At 43.0% G+C, this 19,406-nt stretch overlaps 2 protein-coding genes across 3 annotated transcripts in view; one reads left to right on the top strand and one right to left on the bottom strand.

Moving 5' to 3' along the window:
• Positions 1 to 769: 769 nt before the first annotated feature.
• Positions 770 to 1,878, bottom strand: cldn5a (claudin 5a). The gene has a single exon (XM_085787383.1). The coding sequence runs from the start codon at positions 1,653 to 1,655 to the stop codon at positions 1,005 to 1,007; it is 651 nt and encodes a 216-aa protein (XP_085643509.1). The 5' UTR covers positions 1,656 to 1,878; the 3' UTR covers positions 770 to 1,004.
• A 1,907-nt stretch (positions 1,879 to 3,785) lies between these two features.
• The window catches only part of LOC146981827 (septin-2), a 30,680-nt gene continuing 15,059 nt past the window's right edge, over positions 3,786 to 19,406 (top strand). The window contains exons 1-7 of one of the 2 annotated variants that reach the window (XM_085787385.1): positions 3,786 to 3,936; positions 11,255 to 11,310; positions 11,741 to 11,840; positions 11,939 to 12,025; positions 12,443 to 12,566; positions 13,680 to 13,814; positions 14,234 to 14,351. In XM_085787385.1, coding sequence (XP_085643511.1) covers positions 11,284 to 11,310; positions 11,741 to 11,840; positions 11,939 to 12,025; positions 12,443 to 12,566; positions 13,680 to 13,814; positions 14,234 to 14,351 — 591 coding nt within the window. In that variant the 5' untranslated portion in view covers positions 3,786 to 3,936; positions 11,255 to 11,283. Of the gene's footprint in view, positions 4,073 to 11,254; positions 11,311 to 11,740; positions 11,841 to 11,938; positions 12,026 to 12,442; positions 12,567 to 13,679; positions 13,815 to 14,233; positions 14,352 to 19,406 lie in introns of both variants that reach the window. The other variant, XM_085787384.1, reaches the window with a different exon arrangement.

A 19,406-nucleotide genomic window follows, 5' to 3' on the forward strand; every position in this document is an offset into this window, starting at 1 on the left:
ATTACGCACAGCCGCGGAGGACACCACTGCCTCCTGCGCACCACCATCACCACACCGCTGTCAGCCGCTTTGTTTAAGAACACACTGTAAAACTAGAAGGGTTTCAGACAATATATTCAGTTTAATCTTAATAAATGACACGATATTGCATCTTCGTATACATGAATAATGAATCATTACATCAAATGTCAACAAACAGACAGAAAACAGCGTTTATTCCTGTATTTTTTTTCTTCCTTTTTTCTTTTTTATAAACAGAAAAGACTTCCTGCAGTGACAATGATGCAAAAACCTTGCAGGTGCTCAGTGCAGCCGAGGAAAAGAAGTGGAACATTTCATGTCGAGACCTCAGGATCCCACACACTCTGGAATCTACTACACGTCCAAAAAAAGTGAGCGCCACCAACTTCTGAACGACGCACCGTCCCAGACTCCCCCGCGGGCTCGGTCAGCTGCTGCTCTCCGTCGTTCTTCATGACTATGGGACAGTGGTCAAGTCCTCACCATGTCGGCGTCGTTCCGCGGAAGGCGATGCAATCATTTCGGAGTTACTGTAGCCTTTACGCGTTTGTGCTGACAATGCACATCAAGGCAAAAGAACAGTGTAGCCTATATGTAAAGTCATGGCAAGAGTTCCTCTAGAACAGAACAACTTTGTAGTTATAGTAAACAATTCAAAACACTAATCATTTCGAAGACTTATAAAAGCAGGTACCTAACAAAGATACTCCTTTTTGTCTACCTCTGGTGGCTGATAGTCTTTTAAAAAAAATCTCCTGTAGATACAAAAAGGATTTGTGAATTTGCGGTCCGAGCGTATTAAAGGTAAAAACACCAGCAGGTGCTTGTATTGATTTTCAAAAGTTCAGATTTCTAATAATAATAAAAACTGCAGGTGCAAAGATAACGTCCGATAAAAACAAAAACAAAACAACGACAACAAAAAATACTTTTCAAAAGCTGCTGGTCACTTTTACGCACCGCCTGCTACACCAGCCATGGCGCTACACGTAATTCCTCTTGTCATAGTCCCCGTTCTGCGTGGCTGCTCTCTTGGTCGGTGCGTATTTTACAGAGTATCCCGAGTTCCCGCTGGAGGGACAGGAGCAGCACAGCAGCGTTCCTCCGATCAGCAGCAGCGCCGTGGCCGCCCAGCCGATGTACAGGGCGGCTCCAATCTCCCTCTTCTTGGATGCAGGCACCTGCGGGTTGTGGAAGTCCGATATGATGTTGTTGGCCATCCAGCACAGAGGCACCAGAAAGAACGCGCCGCTGATGATGTAGATGACTCCACCGGCGTTCACCACCCGGGCTTTGACGTACTCGGCGCGGATGCAGTTGGTGCACTGCGCCCCGGCGATCACCACCATGAGCCCCAGCACGCCCATCACCGAGGAGATGATGGTGAGCGCTCTGGCCGCCTGCAGGTCGTGGGTGAGGGCGAGGACGGAGTCGTGTACCTTGCACTGCATCTGCCCCGTGCTCTGCACAACACACGACATCCACAAGCCGTCCCAGATGGTCTGAGCCACGACGATGTTGGCCTCGATGAAAGCCGTCACCTTCCACATGGGCAGTCCGCACGCAACCATCACCAGGAGCGAGCCAATTACGCACAGCGCCAGTCCCAGGATCTCCAGACCGGCCGACACCATTTTCGCTCTTTACACACTCAGATCTGTGAAAAACTTTGCAAACTCTCCCCGTGTGCCCTCCTCTCCACAGACAGGTGTAGCTCTGCTCTGCACTTCTTCGCTCTCGCCTCGGTGTTCAGGAGCGTCGGTCCTTAGTTGCGCATCACTACTGGGAGCTGAAAGCGGCAGCAGCTCTGGGTCTCTTTGTTTGTTAGGGGATGTGAAAACAACTGGAATCAACGTAGCACCGAACCACGAATATCAGTGGGGTGGGGGAGTGTAAAACTGGAGGAGAAACTTTCATCCAATCAGCTGTCGCCGCATCCTCGAGGGACCAATGAAAACACAGGGAAGTTGGGCGACTGAATAAAGCGGTCCAGAGCGCATTGTGCGTTTGAACAGTTATTTACAATGAATAGAAGGGGGGCAGGAGACGGGTGACGGCGCACGGGGAGTGCTTTAAGGGGATGGAGCTGCTGAAGTGCTGGGGTTTGGTGAATCAGAGCGGCTGTTATTGATTTTTCAGACATGGAGTTTAATTCCACCTGTCTGTATGCGCCCATACACGGCTTAAAATAGCCATTTCACACCCATTGTGATATGCACGAGGCTCTTAACTGGCTGACACGAAATGCCGAAACATGAGGGAAAAGAAAAGAAACATATAATGCTCCTTTTGAACGCTTTCACTTTATATTTGAAGCTCATTTTTCAGACATGAATCCGCAGTTTTTCTGTTTCACTCATCTCTACAGAAACCTTAACATAACTTTAGGTTAGTTTGATAGTATTGTATGTATTGTATGTTCTTGAGAATTATTTAAAAATCTTTTTTATTTTTTTTAATATAGGTAGATTTAACTTTTTGGGGTGGGGTGTGTGGTTATGCGCCCTCCATATTTGCATATAGGCCTAATTTTATTCAAACAGTAGCTTACGTTTGTCCAATTTTGTTTGTCTTGGCACGTTCCCTTATTTCAGCGTTTTGTTCAAAATTTACACATTCTATAAGCACATTGTAAAAGCTCATCATAGGTTTAAACCTTAGGCAATTTGCCTAATGACTGTCAAATGACTCGACCATGACCATGCGTGATTCATGCATGAATCTTACAGCACTTACTGGTTGAGGAGGTTATTTTCAAGCATAAACTATGACTACTTTTAATCTTTTTATTTCAGTGCTTATTTTATTTATTTGTTGTATTGACTTTGCCATTTTCTGTGTCTATTTTTTGTTTTGTTTTATTTTATGTTTTGTCTTCATTGATGTGTAGCTGAAATAGGCCTAGTTGTAGTAGGCCACATGAAGGAGCACAGTGGGAGATGTTAGGGTTGGGTAATTGGGCTATTTAAATAATGACAATAAAAAAAAGGTTAATAACAAAACATGACAGCAACCATGACCATTTTACATTATGAACTGATCTGCTGGTGCCCCCCCCCCCCTTTTTTTTTTTTTTTTAAAGAAATAGGCTAGGCCTATTGGTTTGTAAATCACAACGTTAGAATTGCCTTCACAAATGAGTCCAAAGTGACTAGGCTACTTCAAAACAAAAATGTTTGTCAAAACCAAAAGTCTGAACTTCAAAAATGATTCGAAATTAATTCAAAAATAGGCTACTGGAATTAGCCTATTAATTAGGCCTAGATAGGCTACTCCTTTGAGAACCAGACATTGTTAAAATTTTCATGGAAAATGAGCATTCATTTAAACAACTGCCACTTTTTCTTATATTCGACTGTTTGGTAGCCTAGTTAACAGAGAAAAACATAATATGCTCGCCGACAAGTTGTTATTGTGTTTGTAGGGCAATTATAGCCTATTCATTAGTTAATTAACACTGTCAATAGACTTATAGGGTGATGAAGTCATGAGTGGACAAATTTGAAGCGACATAAAAAGAAAATATCGAGGAAAACTAATTCAAATGTGTAGCCTGCTCATGAGCAGTATGCTGAGTTTAGCCATGTAGCTATTACATCGCTGACATAGGCTACATTTTCCATGAAGTTAAAAATGTCAGCGGTCAAAGAGTAAGTGGGTAAAGAAACTGTATTACTTGGGCAGCCATCTTGAACCTGACCAGCAATGCTCTTCTACGGCTCAGCCTTCCTGACGTTGAGCCATAATGGCGTAGGTGGCGCAGCACGACAGCCGCTGGACGAGAGACGCTTCGGGGACGAGGGCGGACTCGAGGGAACGGTTTCCGGGTTTCCCTTCCTGGGCTGGGACAGTGGCGAGAGGCAAAAAAAAAAACGCCTGTTGATTAACATTAGGCTATCTCAAATTTACGCTGAGGTAAGGCACTGCTCAGTGGTTTGTTGTTGTGTTTTTTCCTTTATAAAAACGAGCTGTTGGGTTGAGCCGAAGCAGGGCGAGAGAGACACAGCGGAGCGTCAGTTGAAGCCGAGCTGGCAACAGGACACCAGCCGCGGTAACAACTGTTGCATGCTAAAGTTTGACATGTAAAGTTTCAGTGCTGTGTTGCACTCAGATTCTCTGTCAAACGTGTCTTTAAAGAGGAAAATGACTTTTAAAGGAGCTACGCTGTTTAACTAAGCGGTGTAGGTTGAAAAGTGTATTGTCAGTGCCTCAGATGATGTTTGGTAAACTCAGTCAGTGTCTGACAGACAGACTGGGTGTGGTGGACATCTCACTGTTACAGACCCAGAGGCCTTCACACAATTCCCCCGGCCAGTGACTTAAGCATTGTTTTATATTGTTTTTAACTATGTGGCACAATTGTCCATGTAAACATATCCTACTGTGATTTACTAAGCCCTGCGCCGTTTTACTTTGAATGACTCAGTGCTTTTGACTGCCTATCAGTAATCAGTGTCATATTAAATCTGCATCAGATGTGGCGTTCAAAGCACTGACTTTCACAGATTTCCTGTACATTCCTCGTTGTGTAACATTCCTGACTTCTGAAATCGCCTTCTAACATCCGATCACTCCTTGACCTTTTGATTGTAAAGCACATTTGTGCAAAATAAATTTCATGTTTAGACAACTTCACAATAACAGTGTGGAAACAATACCGTACTCTCATTATGTGTCTGTCTAAGATGTGGCGGAGGGCCACTATTGAAGGATTATCATCCATCTTTGCTTGTGTTTTTGGCTCAGTGAAAACGTGTATATTTCACTTCCTTTGTTGCTGAGTGGGGAACAGTATGGGCACCATGGCAGACTGGCTGAGCTGTGGCTAATCTCAGGCTGGCAGCTGCCCTTTTACTTCAGAAACAACTCTGCTTTTTCACACAGTTGGATGCAGATCAATTTGATATCAGAAAGAAAACATCTCTTGCTACTGAAAGACGTCTCCAGTCTGTGACCCAGCATCGTCACCGCTCTCTGACCTTTCCCCTTCCTCCGACCCTATATCACAAACACTGGCAGACACAGTGAGCGCAGGGGAAGGCATCTGTCTTACACTATAAACTACATGGTGATGTTTCCTTGTGTGGTGTGAATGGAAACACAAAACTTGATTCACACTGACAAACTCAAGTGGACATGCAGTATTGTGTCAGAGGTCTGAATGATGATGTACCACAGCAAGATATCTTTATTGTGAAGAACTGGAGGAAGAAGCACATTACAAAACAAAATCCTCCCCCTATTGTACTGTGATGATGGGAAAGAAGTCAGAATAATGATGATGGGCATCTATTAATGTTTTCTTGATGCTTTTAAGTTCAAACTGTTAATCAAGAAACTGGATCAAATGAATCTACAGACTCTTAGAGTATGTATCATTTTATTGATGATGTAAATTGTGAAGGTGTTCTTTATCTGGAAATTCAACAGAGAGAAAATTGATAGATCCAGAATCGTGTGTGTCTGGCTAATCCAGCAAATTATCTAACAATATAATCTTCTCATTGTTGACAGTGATAGACAAAATAGTAAAACATCGAACTGTCACACTGAAGAAACTGGATCAAAGCCATTATTGTTTCTGAAGCAATCTGAATACACTTTGATTGAGACTGCCCATTTAGTTATTGGACTAATTATTTCAAAACATACTAGAGAATCACAGTATGATTCAATTTTATCATTCATTTATCTCAATATTTATTAATTTGATTTATTCTCACCCTTACCTAATGATGACACATCGTCATGCCAGGAAAGGTGCAGGAAGAGAAACAAAAAATGACACCTCAGTTTTATTTATTATCATTAGATTTTCTTCATTGTACTGCAGAACAGCTGTGTGAGCGGTACAGTGTTAGAATAACAGTTTAGTTTCTGTAAACTGTGCTCTAGTCATTTCCTCTCCTGTCTCCATCATCATAAATGGTCCATCCTGTGCTTTAAACACTGTGTGTGTTATGAACAAGCCTGCTGGTTTCCTCATGGTTGAAAGGCTTTCTCATTCCGCCTATTGTGGCTCCCTCCCTCCCTGTTGGCTCATATTATGAAGTCACAGCTAGGCACAGCTTAAAAACTAGTATCATGTCTTAATTACTGATGCCCACCACTTGTACCTTTTGGTCCCCAATGGTGACTTAAAATTGTGTGTTTGTGCATTTCTGTGTCTTTACATGTGCCAAACATCACTTTATAGTGCTAAGCAGCTCAGGCGTTCCTGTTGCTGTGATCACTTGCCAGTAAATTACCATAATTGTTGTGATGCCACCGAGTTTGTTAAATCTCCATGGCATGGAATTATTGCTTCAGTGTTTCCAGTAAGGTCTGAAAGCCCTTAATCCACGGAGAGCTGGTGTGTGTGGACCCTTGACACTGCCTGTCAGGAAGGTACATAGTTCTTCTCATGGCGTTTCTCCAGCCAATAAATCAACTGTAAATGCATTACATGCCAAGAACTTTGGATTAACTAAGGTGGCATTTTTCCCTTTTGGCCCAAACTGTTTAATCTCCCCTCACGTCTGGCCCATTGATGGCTGTGTGTATGTGTGTGTAAGCAGCTCAGCAGCCTGGCCGATTAAATGGCCATTATTAAGAGCGTATTATTGAAGTGTGCCTCCCCCTCGTCTGTCCTGTAGCGTTGTCTTTGTGATATTACAACTGCGATATTGGAACGGTTTAATTAATCTGCTGCTGCACTAATGCAGGTTCCCACAGAGCCTGTCGGGGAATAATAGTCGGGCTGTGTGTGTGATACTAATGGATATGCCTGTGTGGGCTGCTCCGTTAGATGTTCATTAATAATGAAAACACATTTAGTATTGTCTTAAAGCAGAAGTAAGTGATATATTTGTGTTAATATAAGTCTTAAATAGTTATATCTTCCGACAGCAATCACTTACATAGAGTGTTTGGTCTGAAACACGGGTCTGTCAGTCACTCTGCTCTGCTCTGAGCCGAGGAGAAAACATTTATCGTATCCTACAGTTTTTATCCAATGAGGAGAGAGAACGGCATGCAGGGCTGTGTGTGCAGCCAAGGGACGCCGTGAATGTGGCGACGTAGGGACGAGGACTGTTGGTGGTGCGTTCAAGGAAACTCGTATTTTTCCGATCGTGAAGTCGTACCAGTTCGATCTGGTACGAGTTCACGGGTTGGAAGTTACGAGTGGCCGTTATAGTGACTTTCACCGGTAAAACAGGTCGGAAAAACACGAGTGGGTTGCCTGGAACGCTACAAAGTCGTAAGTTGTGACTTGAAGCTGTAATTTACGATTTCAAAAGCCTGCCTGGAACGCAGCATTAGCGAAAACGACCGGACCACTTACTTCTGCTTTAATTTTAATGCTGGATGATGGGCTGGTCCATCGCTGTCCTAAATGCATGACTTATTTTTTAGTGTCACAGGGAGGGTTACATGCCTGCACAGCTGTCGGATGAATTCTTTTGAAGTGTGATAGAGATGGACGATGAATCTTAATGACTTTGCTGATGCCTTTACTTTTCATCTTGTGCCAAAAACAGGTCTGAGTTCATCTATTTAAATGAAATATCTCGACATGTGCTCCATAGATTTGCACATATTTAGTAAGGAGATGATATCTCCACTGATATGGATATGGATGTCACCATTACTTGTTTTCACAATTAACCTCGGTATTAAATGCCACACTTAATTATTTGTCATGATTCCTAAATACCGTCACTTTCCAAAAAAGATTATGTCGGAACCATATTGGCAAAAAAGTGCCAAAATAAAGGTAAATGCCATACTGGTTTAAAGGGACAACGAGGAGTTTTGGAAAGCAAAGTGTTTTCACACTACATTTCCCATGAGCCTCCGCACGCACAGTGAAATTCTTGGACCGGCACAAGACGGATGTCTTGCCAAGAATGTTTTCATTAATCAAGAATGAAAGTCAGAGGTTCGAAGACGATCAGGGTCCGTCGTAGTTCCGACCATAAACGGCGATTCAGCTGTGTTATTCCCATGACCCGCCGGGCAGCGTCCGGGAAACCGAAACTGGGAAATGCTGGGCGAGTCGACCACTAAATAATAATAACAAAATAACTATAAAGACAAAACGATATATTTATAGAAAATGGACCCATTAACAAGTGTGGGAAATGTATGAGACTCTTTTATAACCAAAAGCAAACTCCTCAGGGTCTCTTTTACTATATTATTTTGTGTAAATAATGAGTAATGTAATTATATTTTGACTATATTTGATTTTACACAGTGTTGTAAAAATAATGAAAAAGATTCATTCAAACAGTGAATTTAGGGTGTTTTTATTTTACAAAATGACCTTAAACTAGTTAACTATTTTGTGGTTTTTCTAATACTTAGGTTTGGTGCCCGTTCATTATATGACTGATTATATTTCTCCTGACGAGGCCTGATCCCCCCTCCATTGTTTTGACTGGGTTATCCCTTTGACCTGTGGCCCCTTGGCCCCTGAACCGGCACTCCTCCACCCTGAGTGGCTGCTCTCTCACCTTGTTGTCCTGCATGTGGCCGGTGCTGAAAGTGGTCAGGGGGTGAGGCACGTGTTCCCCCTCCTCCCTCAGCGGAGCTGCCCTGTATAGGAAAGGCTTCAGGAACCAGGGGGGATAAACAGCCATTGTTTGCCTTGAAGGCTTGGTGAAACCACCCTGTCAGTATGAGAGATCTCTGCCCACTTTCATGTAGATACAGAGGGCCCCCTGACTACCATCTAATGCATTGAACAGTGTGAGATGGTTCCCCAAGTGACCACAAATGTGTGTTTGTCCCATGCCAATGGAGGAAGGTCAGTTCAGGTTCCCATACCACCTATTTCCCCCTCAACTAACATTACGTAAGCAGAGTGCATCTCCACTTGGCAGTACATCGCAGCCTGCCTCCTTCTAATGCTTATCACACTCCACCTGTCAAGGGCCAGTGTGTTGGTGATAAAATGGAGCTGTTCTTCCTGCTCAGTCATTATGTAGCTAATTTATCAAGCGGGGTTGTTGCCCTGTCGTCTGCACAGGGCCGTAGACTGGGGCAGGAGCATGGGGCAGGCTACACTAGACTGGAACAGGTTAATGGGAGGCTGGGAACAAGCTTGTTGCCAGAGCTTTTAATCTTTGCTCTTTCCGTGTGATAGTGCTGGAGGGCAGGGCCGACATAAGCCGTGTTTCCACTGCAGGAGTTCCTGGTAAAGGGAGGGGGTAGGAACTTCTACAGGAACCGTCCTCTCACTCGGCCCTCTCACTGGTCGTGTTTCCACTGCAGAGTCGGACCCCGCGGCGACGTCATGAGTTTCGATCGCCGCTTAATCGTTGTGCGTCACCCAGGCAGGTCACAAGCACATGCACAAAAATCATAACAACGAAGAAGGATGGAAGGAGCTGAGGCGGTAGGCGTGTTTCTGGTGTGTGTGTTTGTGCACATGGCGGCTGATTGTAATCCTGCTTGAGTTTTTTTTTTTTTTTTTAACTTTTCACGGCATTGTTTTGCGGCGTGATGGATCCCCAGTGTGTCGAGGTGCGCTGATATTTTCATTTCGCCGCGATGACTCAAACCCCCTCTGAATCTCCTCGGTGCTGTAGACTGCAATCAATGTCTGCACCTCATCGTTGGCCCATTTGTGTACATCTTCCTGCTGTTTTCTTGTTGTTTACAGCGGTGTCTGCTAGGATAATGCTCCCCTTCTGCTCCCCATTTTAAAAATGCCGGTTGTTTTGGTGCTTTCTGGTAGCGTCAGAGCCTGCTCTAGCTTTAGCCAATCAGCGCCGGGTTAACCTCGAGCCCCACCCGGGAGCTTTTCAGGGCCGAACGGAGTACCTACCCTGGAGTAGGTACTCCGTTGGCCCCTGTAAAAGTTCCTGTAAATGGCCCTGTGGGGGAGGTTCCTGCAGTGGAAACACGCACCTACGGGGCTGGCCCCGTAAAATTACCCCGAAGTTCCTGCAGTGGAAACGCGCCTATACACTTGCATAAATATTCATAAGTGGTGTCTGGTTTTGATTCTTGTTTGAGAAAAAAGTTGTTTTTTTTTGTTATGAATGTTATATGACCCACCATATTTGTCAGATACTTAAAGCAGAAGTAAGCGGAATATTTGTGTTAATATAAGTCTTAAATAGTTATATCTTCCGACAGCAATCACTAATATAGAGTGTTTGGTCCGAAACACGGGTCTGTCAGTTACTCTGCTCTGCTGTAAGCCGAGGAGAAAACTTTTCTTGTATCCTACAACCCTTATCCAATGAGGAGAGAGAACGGCGCATGCATGCGGTGACGTAGGGACGAGGGCGGGGACTGCTAACTCCATTTGCTGGCAGGAAGTTAGCCAAAACGACCGGATTCCTTACTTCTGCTTTAATTTGTCAAAAAATGTTTTTTAATACAACAGGTTAGTAGCAATAATATTTTCAGGATCGTAAGAAAAAAAAGAGTCAAACTTAGACAGGACGAGTGTGTGTTAGAAGCCGGAGTTGGTTGTTTGGACAAATTAACACACTTTTGGGCGTCTTGTTGTTCGAGTGGTTAGAGAGCACATCCCACGTTGGATATGCCTGAAGCGCTGATCGCCGGTTCGACTCCAGACCGAGACAATCTTTAGTGCATGTCATTCCCACAGTCTCTCTCCCTGCTTTCCTGTCTCTCTACACTGCAGGGGCATATCTAGGGGTGGTCTGGGGAGGGTGAGGCCCACCCAGAGGGCTCATCTGCGAATCCAATCAAAATTCGGAAAAAATCACCATATATTTTTTTTATCCTTTAGTGGATAGGACTGCTCTTCCCACTGAGCTACACGACGCCCCAGTGTTAATAGTTTTATGTAATTTTAGTTCTTATAAGTTGTAGTTTCCCATGCTGTACGAATTTGCACATTTTGTAAGCTGTGTGTTTCTCTAAAGACCCCCCCCCAACATTTGTTGTTGCCGACCCAAATAATCCAAATGCCCACCCACGACATCGTAGTAACACCTGACTGACAAAAAAAATATTGGCTATATATACTTTCTCACATTGGTTGGTAGTTGAAAACATAATCAAAAATAAGTAATTACTTAAAATGAAAAAATATGACCAATACATTCCAATACAAAGAGTATGAGATAACTTGAGTTTAACAAACTTTGTGAGTGAATTCTTGGGAAACTGTTAATCCTAGAAGTGGTTTACGAGCAGGAGGGGGAGTTTAGTCTTCACAATTGACTTTTCTGGTTTCATTTACTCCTGTGTCTATGTTTCCCCACAGATCTATCAGACGTCCAGTAAACAGTAGCAATGTCTCAATCTGGAGAAAAAGGGAAGGTGAGTAACAGACAGACTCACAGAATCACAAGACAGTTTTTATTGTAAACTGTGATAAGTGGGCGGAGTCTACAGGAGGGGTTTCTAATAAGGCAGTGGTGATTAAGACTTGTCGTACTTGTAATCTCATGCACACACACGTCCACAGGCATCCAGAGAGGATATCCTGTATAAATGCAAGTGTTTTATAGCAAGGCTTTATTGGCTGTTGGAATTTCTTAATGATATGCATCATCATCAATCTCACTTACACCTTTACGCATAGGCTACAGCACACCTCAGAGGAGTTGGTTAGCACATTTACCAAGCTAAAGAAACAAGGAATAAATGTGGAAAATCACACCAAATGACCCAGTTACTTTCACTTGAATTACGTCATATTTTTCCGACCTGTGTTTTTGAACCATGTGTGTCTCTCTGTCCTCTACAGTTCCCAGATGCAGCAGGTTACGTAGGTTTTGCCAACCTCCCAAACCAAGTGCACCGGAAATCTGTGAAAAAGGGGTTTGAATTTACTCTAATGGTTGTAGGTGAGTGATCACATTCACACTGTTAACTGAATATGACACCAGATGTAAAATATCATTTGAGAGCAGAGCTTGATTTATCTGTTCTCTCTGATTGTCAGGAGAGTCTGGTTTGGGCAAATCAACACTTATAAACAGCCTGTTTCTGACTGATCTCTACCCTGAACGCTACATTCCTGGTGCCGCAGGTATACCCCCCAGTACACTCACACACACATACACACAATTGCATGGATATACACAAATATGCACAGTGTAATAAGACAGAAATGTCTGCTGCAATATCTCCAGCAGAGCAGTATTTCAGGAGGAATGCTGGGAATGCATTAGTCTCAAAATAAGACCCTACCCTTCTTATGAGTTGACTTAGATTAGCACTTGTTCTGGTTTGAAAACAGTCACCCAGGCCCTCCCTTTTTTTTTAGATGACAATAACCATGATTTTATTTTTTAAGTCGTATCCGCCCTCTCGACGTCTGTGGTGCATCATGTGTGAGCGTGTAGTTCATGCTGACATGTTGATATCAGTGCTGACGATCCACGCGGTCATTGAGGTGTCTTGGCTGTTGTGCAACCACTAATTATTCTTGTGCTCCACTCCACAGAGAAGATAGAGAGGACGGTGCAGATCGAGGCGTCCACCGTGGAGATCGAGGAGAGAGGGGTGAAGCTCCGCCTCACCGTGGTCGACACCCCCGGATACGGCGACGCCATCAACAGCCAGGACTGGTGTGTGTTTGTGTGTGTGCGCGCTGTGGAGGAGTTGATAACAAACGTGGGACATGTTTTCCTGTCCAGCGTGCTGTCTCATCCTTCCCTCCTGTCCTCAGCAACTCACTTTCTCAAATTTCATCCAAACTCCCTGTTTCCTCCCTCTCCTCTCTCCACATTCCCTACGTCTTGACTTCTTTGAACTATTGGTCCACGCCCACGTGTGTGTTTACTTGTGTGGCATCCTCTAACAGGTGGTGTCAGTGTAGCTTCTGTGTCCAAGCTCGATTTCCTGTGGGTTGTCCTGGCATAGCTGTATTTCACTCTGCCGGACCCAAGTACAACACTGTAATAGAGGCCAAGTAAAGGAAGAACAGTCACTTCCTCTTTGCTTTCTCTCTGCAGAATTTGTCCATTGTTGTCCACTCAATATGAAATTATAAACATTCAGAAGCAAATACATTGAGCTAAACTTGAGAAGGAATTTGTTATTGACTGCACACTTGTTGATTTTCATGCTGTGTTGTCTGCCCAGAATATAATCTAATACCTTCATCGGTTAAAGGGATAGTTCAACATTTTGGCAAATTGGCCCATTGCCATAATCCCTATAGTTTTAGGAGTAGGTTCGTTACCTTTAGTTGTTGGTGCAAGCTATTTTTAGAACGGCGGAGCAGAGCCATGAGCTGCTCAGATCTACGCTACGGAGGCTCTTGGGATTTCTTGGTTTCCCTCATCAAACTCATCAAATACACAATCCAACTACTCCAAAATGCTCTCATGGACAAGTTGTGACCTGCACATTCACCACGCTATGAGATAATAATGGAACGTTATGAGACTGAGTTGTTTTCGAAGTAAATGCAGAGACTGCTTGCTGAAAAACTGCGCACGCTGGGAACATGCATCAGCGGTTTTGCATGAATTTACCTTGAAAACAACTCCCTTAACTTTATCACGCAAGTTACATAACTACAGGGCTAGGGTTGCAGGCTCTCCTTTACAAAGGACTTGATGAATGATTTCCTGCGCTTGATGTTAGCAACATCATTATCTGTGTTAATGTAAAATAGTGCTGCAGTGGTTGTTCTGTGTGATGAAGGAGGCTTATCTCTGTCTCTCTTGTTTCAGCTTCAAGACCATCATCCAGTACATCGACAATCAGTTTGAACGTTACCTCCACGATGAGAGCGGGCTGAACCGAAGACATATAGTGGACAACAGGGTTCACTGCTGCTTCTACTTCATATCTCCATTCGGACATGGGTAAACAAACAGACAAACGACTGCTTCCACACACACCAACTGTCAGCTGAAGTAGAAGTTGTTCATCACCAAAGATCACCAGAAAGAAAGAGAATGAAAAATACAGTACATAGTTTATAGTTCAAAATGACATATTACTTTGGGTATTTAAAATTATTTTTAGATATGATCATGTTGACTCTAACACTCCACCAGCAGACAAATGATAAGAGCAAGGCAGAGCTTCCTTATTATGGATCTTTCAAAAAAAAGGCAGCTGTGGGAATTGTGTTTGTGTTTTGTGTATTTTAACAAACTATTTTCATGTTCCTTCTATGATGATGAGAAGGTCAGAATGATAATCCTGTGTAAATAATCCGGTTGGTTTCTCTGATGTTCCTCTCCCTCCTCCTCCTCCTCTCTTTTTCTCTCTCTCTCAGTCTAAAGCCTCTGGACGTGGAGTTCATGAAGGCCATCCACAGCAAAGTCAACATTGTCCCAGTCATTGCCAAGGCTGACACACTGACACTGAGGGAGAGGGACCGCCTGAAGAGAAGGGTGAGTTTGATGCACACTCTTTCACACACACAGCTGTCCAGTGTTTTCTGACTGCACTATTTGTCATCATCTTTCCCCTGGATTTAATTCTTGGCTCGAGAAGGCTGGAATGTCTGAAAGCTCCCGTTGTCATGGTGTTCTGTGTTTGTTCCTATCCCATCTTCAGGTCCATGGTTTAGCCATTAGAAAGTGGATCATTGAACAATACTCTAATAATAGCAGAATCACTTATCCAGCCATATTGGCAGCCTCGTGTGTCAGACAGCTTTGTGTTTGTGTGATAAAGCACACATGTTCTTTCCCGTGGAACTGCAGCGCTCTGTGGCTCACATTCTTGTGTTTTTGATAAAACAAGCAGATTATTCTGTGCAAGTACAAAGAGTGTGTCAGCATAAGTGAGGAAACAAAAGGAGCGACAGACGTACAACAACAAAAAAAAAAGTTTTGTACCTATACAATAAAGATGGAGCACATCAAGTCCAGTCTCAACCCACCCCAGATACTTCCTGTTGGAGGTGGCCCAAGTATCTGCCTGCCTGCACGCTCCTCAGCTTCCTGCTGTCCAGAGGGGAAGGACAAGGAGTAGTACAATACCACACACAAACACCCTCATGGACATGTAACACGTCCAGTTGATATCCTGCATTTAACAGCCCATAGAGCTGAAGGCTGCCACGCAGCCTTTAGTTTGCCAGTTATGGAAACTATAGCTCTTCAGTTACAAAAAACAATATCACCAGCAAGAATTATAATAATAATGCTGAACTGCTTCTTTCTCATTATATATACACACGCGCACACATAACTCAATGCAACAATATAGGCAAAGACACACACTCACATCAGCGCTATATTTTGATCAATGTAATAAATAAATGCCATCACAGGCTTCGTAGTGAATAGGAGAAGTAGTTCCCCTGTAGCTGCCGTACATCCGACAGGCCTCCATGCGCCACAGGAAACACTCACCCACATCATTTACAACAATGGTCATTGTCGCAGACACCATTGAAGTGTTTGCGATGGCAGCAGGTTTTACCCCGTCACAGTTGGGATGATGCTGCCGTCAAGACAACTCGGAAATATGGGACAAATCCCATTCTGAATTGGGATGCACTATTTCATTTTCACATCCGGGACGATCCCATATTTAGTGTTATTTATTTGTTTGGGCATCCTTTAATTGTCACCTCAGGCACGTCTTCACATATTCTGTCCATTCGTTTAGTGGTTTTATAGTTTTTTTGGTATTTTTTGAACATGCTGACCCCCGCATGCATCCCCTGACGTCTACATTCCTGGAATAATGTTGTCATTATTTGATTATCTTTGGGTTCTGGACTATCGTTGGGAACATAATCATCAGACCAGCCAATAATAAAAAATATCATTATTTCCAGTCCTAGTCCTGAAATCTGCAGCCAGTGTATGGGGCTTAAGTTGCAGTTACTTTGTCATCTCAGTCCTCTGTGCTTTAAATCAGTAGTCAGCCTCTCACCTTCCCCTACAAGCCCCAAACCCCCCACCTGTGTCTCATTCAGGCCCCGAAGCGGGTGGTCCAGCAGGCTTGGACTGGTTGGCTGACCGGGGTCCAGCTCTAGAAGCCTGTATTGTTTCAGAGCCCCGACAGTCAGATACCAACGCACCATCTGAAGAAAAGAGGAGTCACAGTGTGGGCGCTGAGGGAAAACATTTCTCTTATTCTACTTCCTTAGACAAAAGGATTTAATATTTGTCACAGTATGAAAATCCAAGAAGTCAGTAATTGGTTCTGCATTTTCAGCAGTACACAAGTAGCTCCAGCATCAAAGGTGACCCCCCCCCCCCTCTGAGTTGTCCTTAAGAGACCTGCCAGCTGAATTGTACTCTGAAGTGTTTTGTGTTTTGACCTTCCTCAAACCTTCTGAACGTTCCTCTGGCACTTAAGATGAACAAAACCGTGTTTCCTGCCCCCGCCCCTGACTTCAGAACCCCCCCCCACCTCCCTCCCTCCATTCAGCTGCCAGTTTGTGGCAGGTCAGCTGTCTTGATTTGGAGTTTTTGCATAACTTTTACAATGATTCCATCACGTTTTACTTTTCATTCAGTTCTCTGTTAGACATCATACTGTCAAAGTGCAGCCAATAGCCACAGATTGGGAAGTGAAGTGATAGTGTGTCAGTGGAAAATGCTTTAACTTGTATTATTGTGATCTGAACTGTCCACACTATCTGTCAAACAGTTTGCTCACATGCTCCGCTAACTGTTCCCTTAACAGACATTTCCCACTGTATACTAAAGAGCAATTAGCTGCTGCCTCCAACCACAAAAATGGCAAAACGCATGCACGCACGCACACACACACAGCAAGTGCCCAAATCCATAAGTGCCTTAATTCAATCAATGAACAAAACACATACTAAATTTGAAATCGAGAAGCTGTGGACTGCTGGTTAAAGGCATTAAAACATTAATATCTAACGATAGTGAGTTCCAGGACGAGCCATTACTGTCAGGAAATCCAGAGGGTTAATTGGGCTATCTGCCCCACATTTAGAAATGGCACAGTCCCTAAGGAGGGCACATTATTCCTACTATCGCTTGTTGAGTGTAATTTTGGGAAAACACAATTTACACACATTTATCTTCATCTCAATTTGTAAAAATACGTTAGCTGCAGCGGTGATTCTACGCTCACGACGCTTTGTCGGTGTATTTGAAAAAAACAACATCAAACATACATTTTATTCATGGCTTTCTATAGTGAACTAATTGCAGATGTACAGTAAATGTTTAGCAGGAGCATGACTCTTTGTAGATGTGTCTCTCTCATGAAATGAAAGATGAAACCAGCAGATAAGTGGAGTGTCTGTGTGGTCTACAACCCCCCCACTCTAACTGCAAGGGAAAAAATGCATCATCACTGTGATTACTGACTTGACTATTTCAGATACAGTCAGTATGTGCTCTTTTATTCCGTGCCTTTATTTATCAGAGTAATCAGTTTTTATTGTGTTGTTTTAAAAGTCAGGCATTCATTCTGATGTCTATTCTTCTTTCTAAGTGTCTCTCAGGAGAACAAATACATCTGGCACAAGTATTTGTTGGTTCCATCAGATTAGCTGAAGTGGCTCTTACGGTATACGTGACTTATTCCTGCCATACAGTCCTGTAACGTGTACCTTCCATTGAGGTCAGAGCGCCAGCGGCCAAAAAGCTGCCAGTGGGCCGGGTGCTAGAGGATGATTGATACTCCCCAACATTTCTCCCACACTATTTATTAGTTTGTTTTTTCGCCGGCCACTTTCTCACCGTTTTGAGCCATTTGTCTCTCAGTAAATAGGACCCCACTCCCTCCCTCCGCCTCTTAAGGCTCTTCCAGTCCTCTCGCTTATTATTAGGGGGAAACAGCTTGTACAGAACAATAAAAGTTTCCTGCAATGTGTCAAGACTGTTCCACTGACAAGACAGAACCTGCGGCCGCATGCGGCTCAGGATCGCAGACGGTGAACAAACTTCCCACCTTTCAGCTTTCATCCCCTTAGTTCTGCCGGCCTCTCAACCGATCCTTCCTCTGCTGCTGGCACTCACTCACTTTCTTCATCTGCCTCTTTGTGTCCTTGTTTTTAATTTGCCCTAATGCCAATTTCCTTCACCCTGGTCTCTTAGTCCTCACTTCATAAGTTGCCCTGAGGAGGGTATATTGAAGAGATGATCCTCTCAGTCTGGGACCTTGCAGTCATATCCTGTGTGGGGCTTTAGTCTCAAACTGCTTTGCTGGTTTGTTTTCTATTTGAGCATTGACGACAGCACACGGCCGGTTTGGACTGGAATCCTGGAAGCAAGAGAAAATCACTACTTTGTTCCTAAACAAAACCTTGGTTTTCATTTGTTAGTTTTTTATACATAGGAATCTCTCAACAATTGAATACAGAAGATTCATTTAGCAATCTTAAGTCAATGCTCAAAATTCTCTTTTTCCAGCTTCTAAATTGTGAGTTTATGCCATATATGTCTTATATGATGAAATAAATAAATAATAACCGTGAATGAAAGAATCATTAGTTGCAGCCTTATTTGGAAATAACGTTCTTAAATTTGCGTGATCAATGATTGCTTTACATGACAGTACAGTCAGTCAACATGTAGATATTTCATATCCTCATTTAGTTTAATTTCAGATTTTATCTTCCTCTTAATGTTACATTTTTTTGGCACATCTTATATCAACAATGTTATACGGTACATACTGTTGACTCATGTTCAGGTGCTGGAAGGAAGTTCCGACATTTCAGAGGTCGCACGCCATGGAAACCTTTTAAAGGCAAGAGGCTAAATTGACTTTTACTAGCCATTTTTTCTGGCTTAGCCAAAATGAAATTTTCCACTTTGAGATTTTTACTACAACATAGAAAGCTTACCTAGAGTTTGCATAAAATTGAGTATATGGGCAGATGCTCCAATGTGGAGACTTCATGATCCTGAAGTGCACATTGGAACATGTGCTGAAGTCCTGCTGTCAGGGCTCCTACACAAGTATGGAAAGTATGGAATTTGATTTTATACATTTCCAGGTCTGGAAAAGTATAGAAAAAGGAAACTATTGTATGGAAATATATTTATCTTAATACTTATCTGGGTTTGGTCTTATGTGAAGTTATTTGGGTTAATTATTTTATATGTGCTATTAGCTGCAATCTCCTGGAAATTATTTGGTGAAATAATGGCATACAAATTCAGAATAATGAAAACAAACGATTAATTGTATCATTTATTTACATGATACACATGTAATTACTCAAATGTCACAAATTATTTGAATTTTTTTAACCAAGAACTCTGAAAATTAGAGTCTGGGAAAGTATGGAATTTTGAAATTCCAAATGTGTGTGAACCCTGTGCTGTATGCTTTTTAACATGATCAGTAGATATAAAAAAGCTGTAAGAAGCTCTTTAATGATGACACAAGTTAGCAGAAAGCAGCCAGATGCATGATTGCCAAAGGCCTCGACCCCAATCTATGCGATATCTCTTCTGTCTTGGAGTGAAGACTAAAAGCTGTCGGTGGAAGCCGGA

This window comes from Trachurus japonicus, chromosome 9, assembly GCF_045865225.1.
Source record: "Trachurus japonicus isolate A0001 chromosome 9, Traja_1.0".
Lineage (NCBI taxonomy): Eukaryota > Metazoa > Chordata > Actinopteri > Carangiformes > Carangidae > Trachurus > Trachurus japonicus.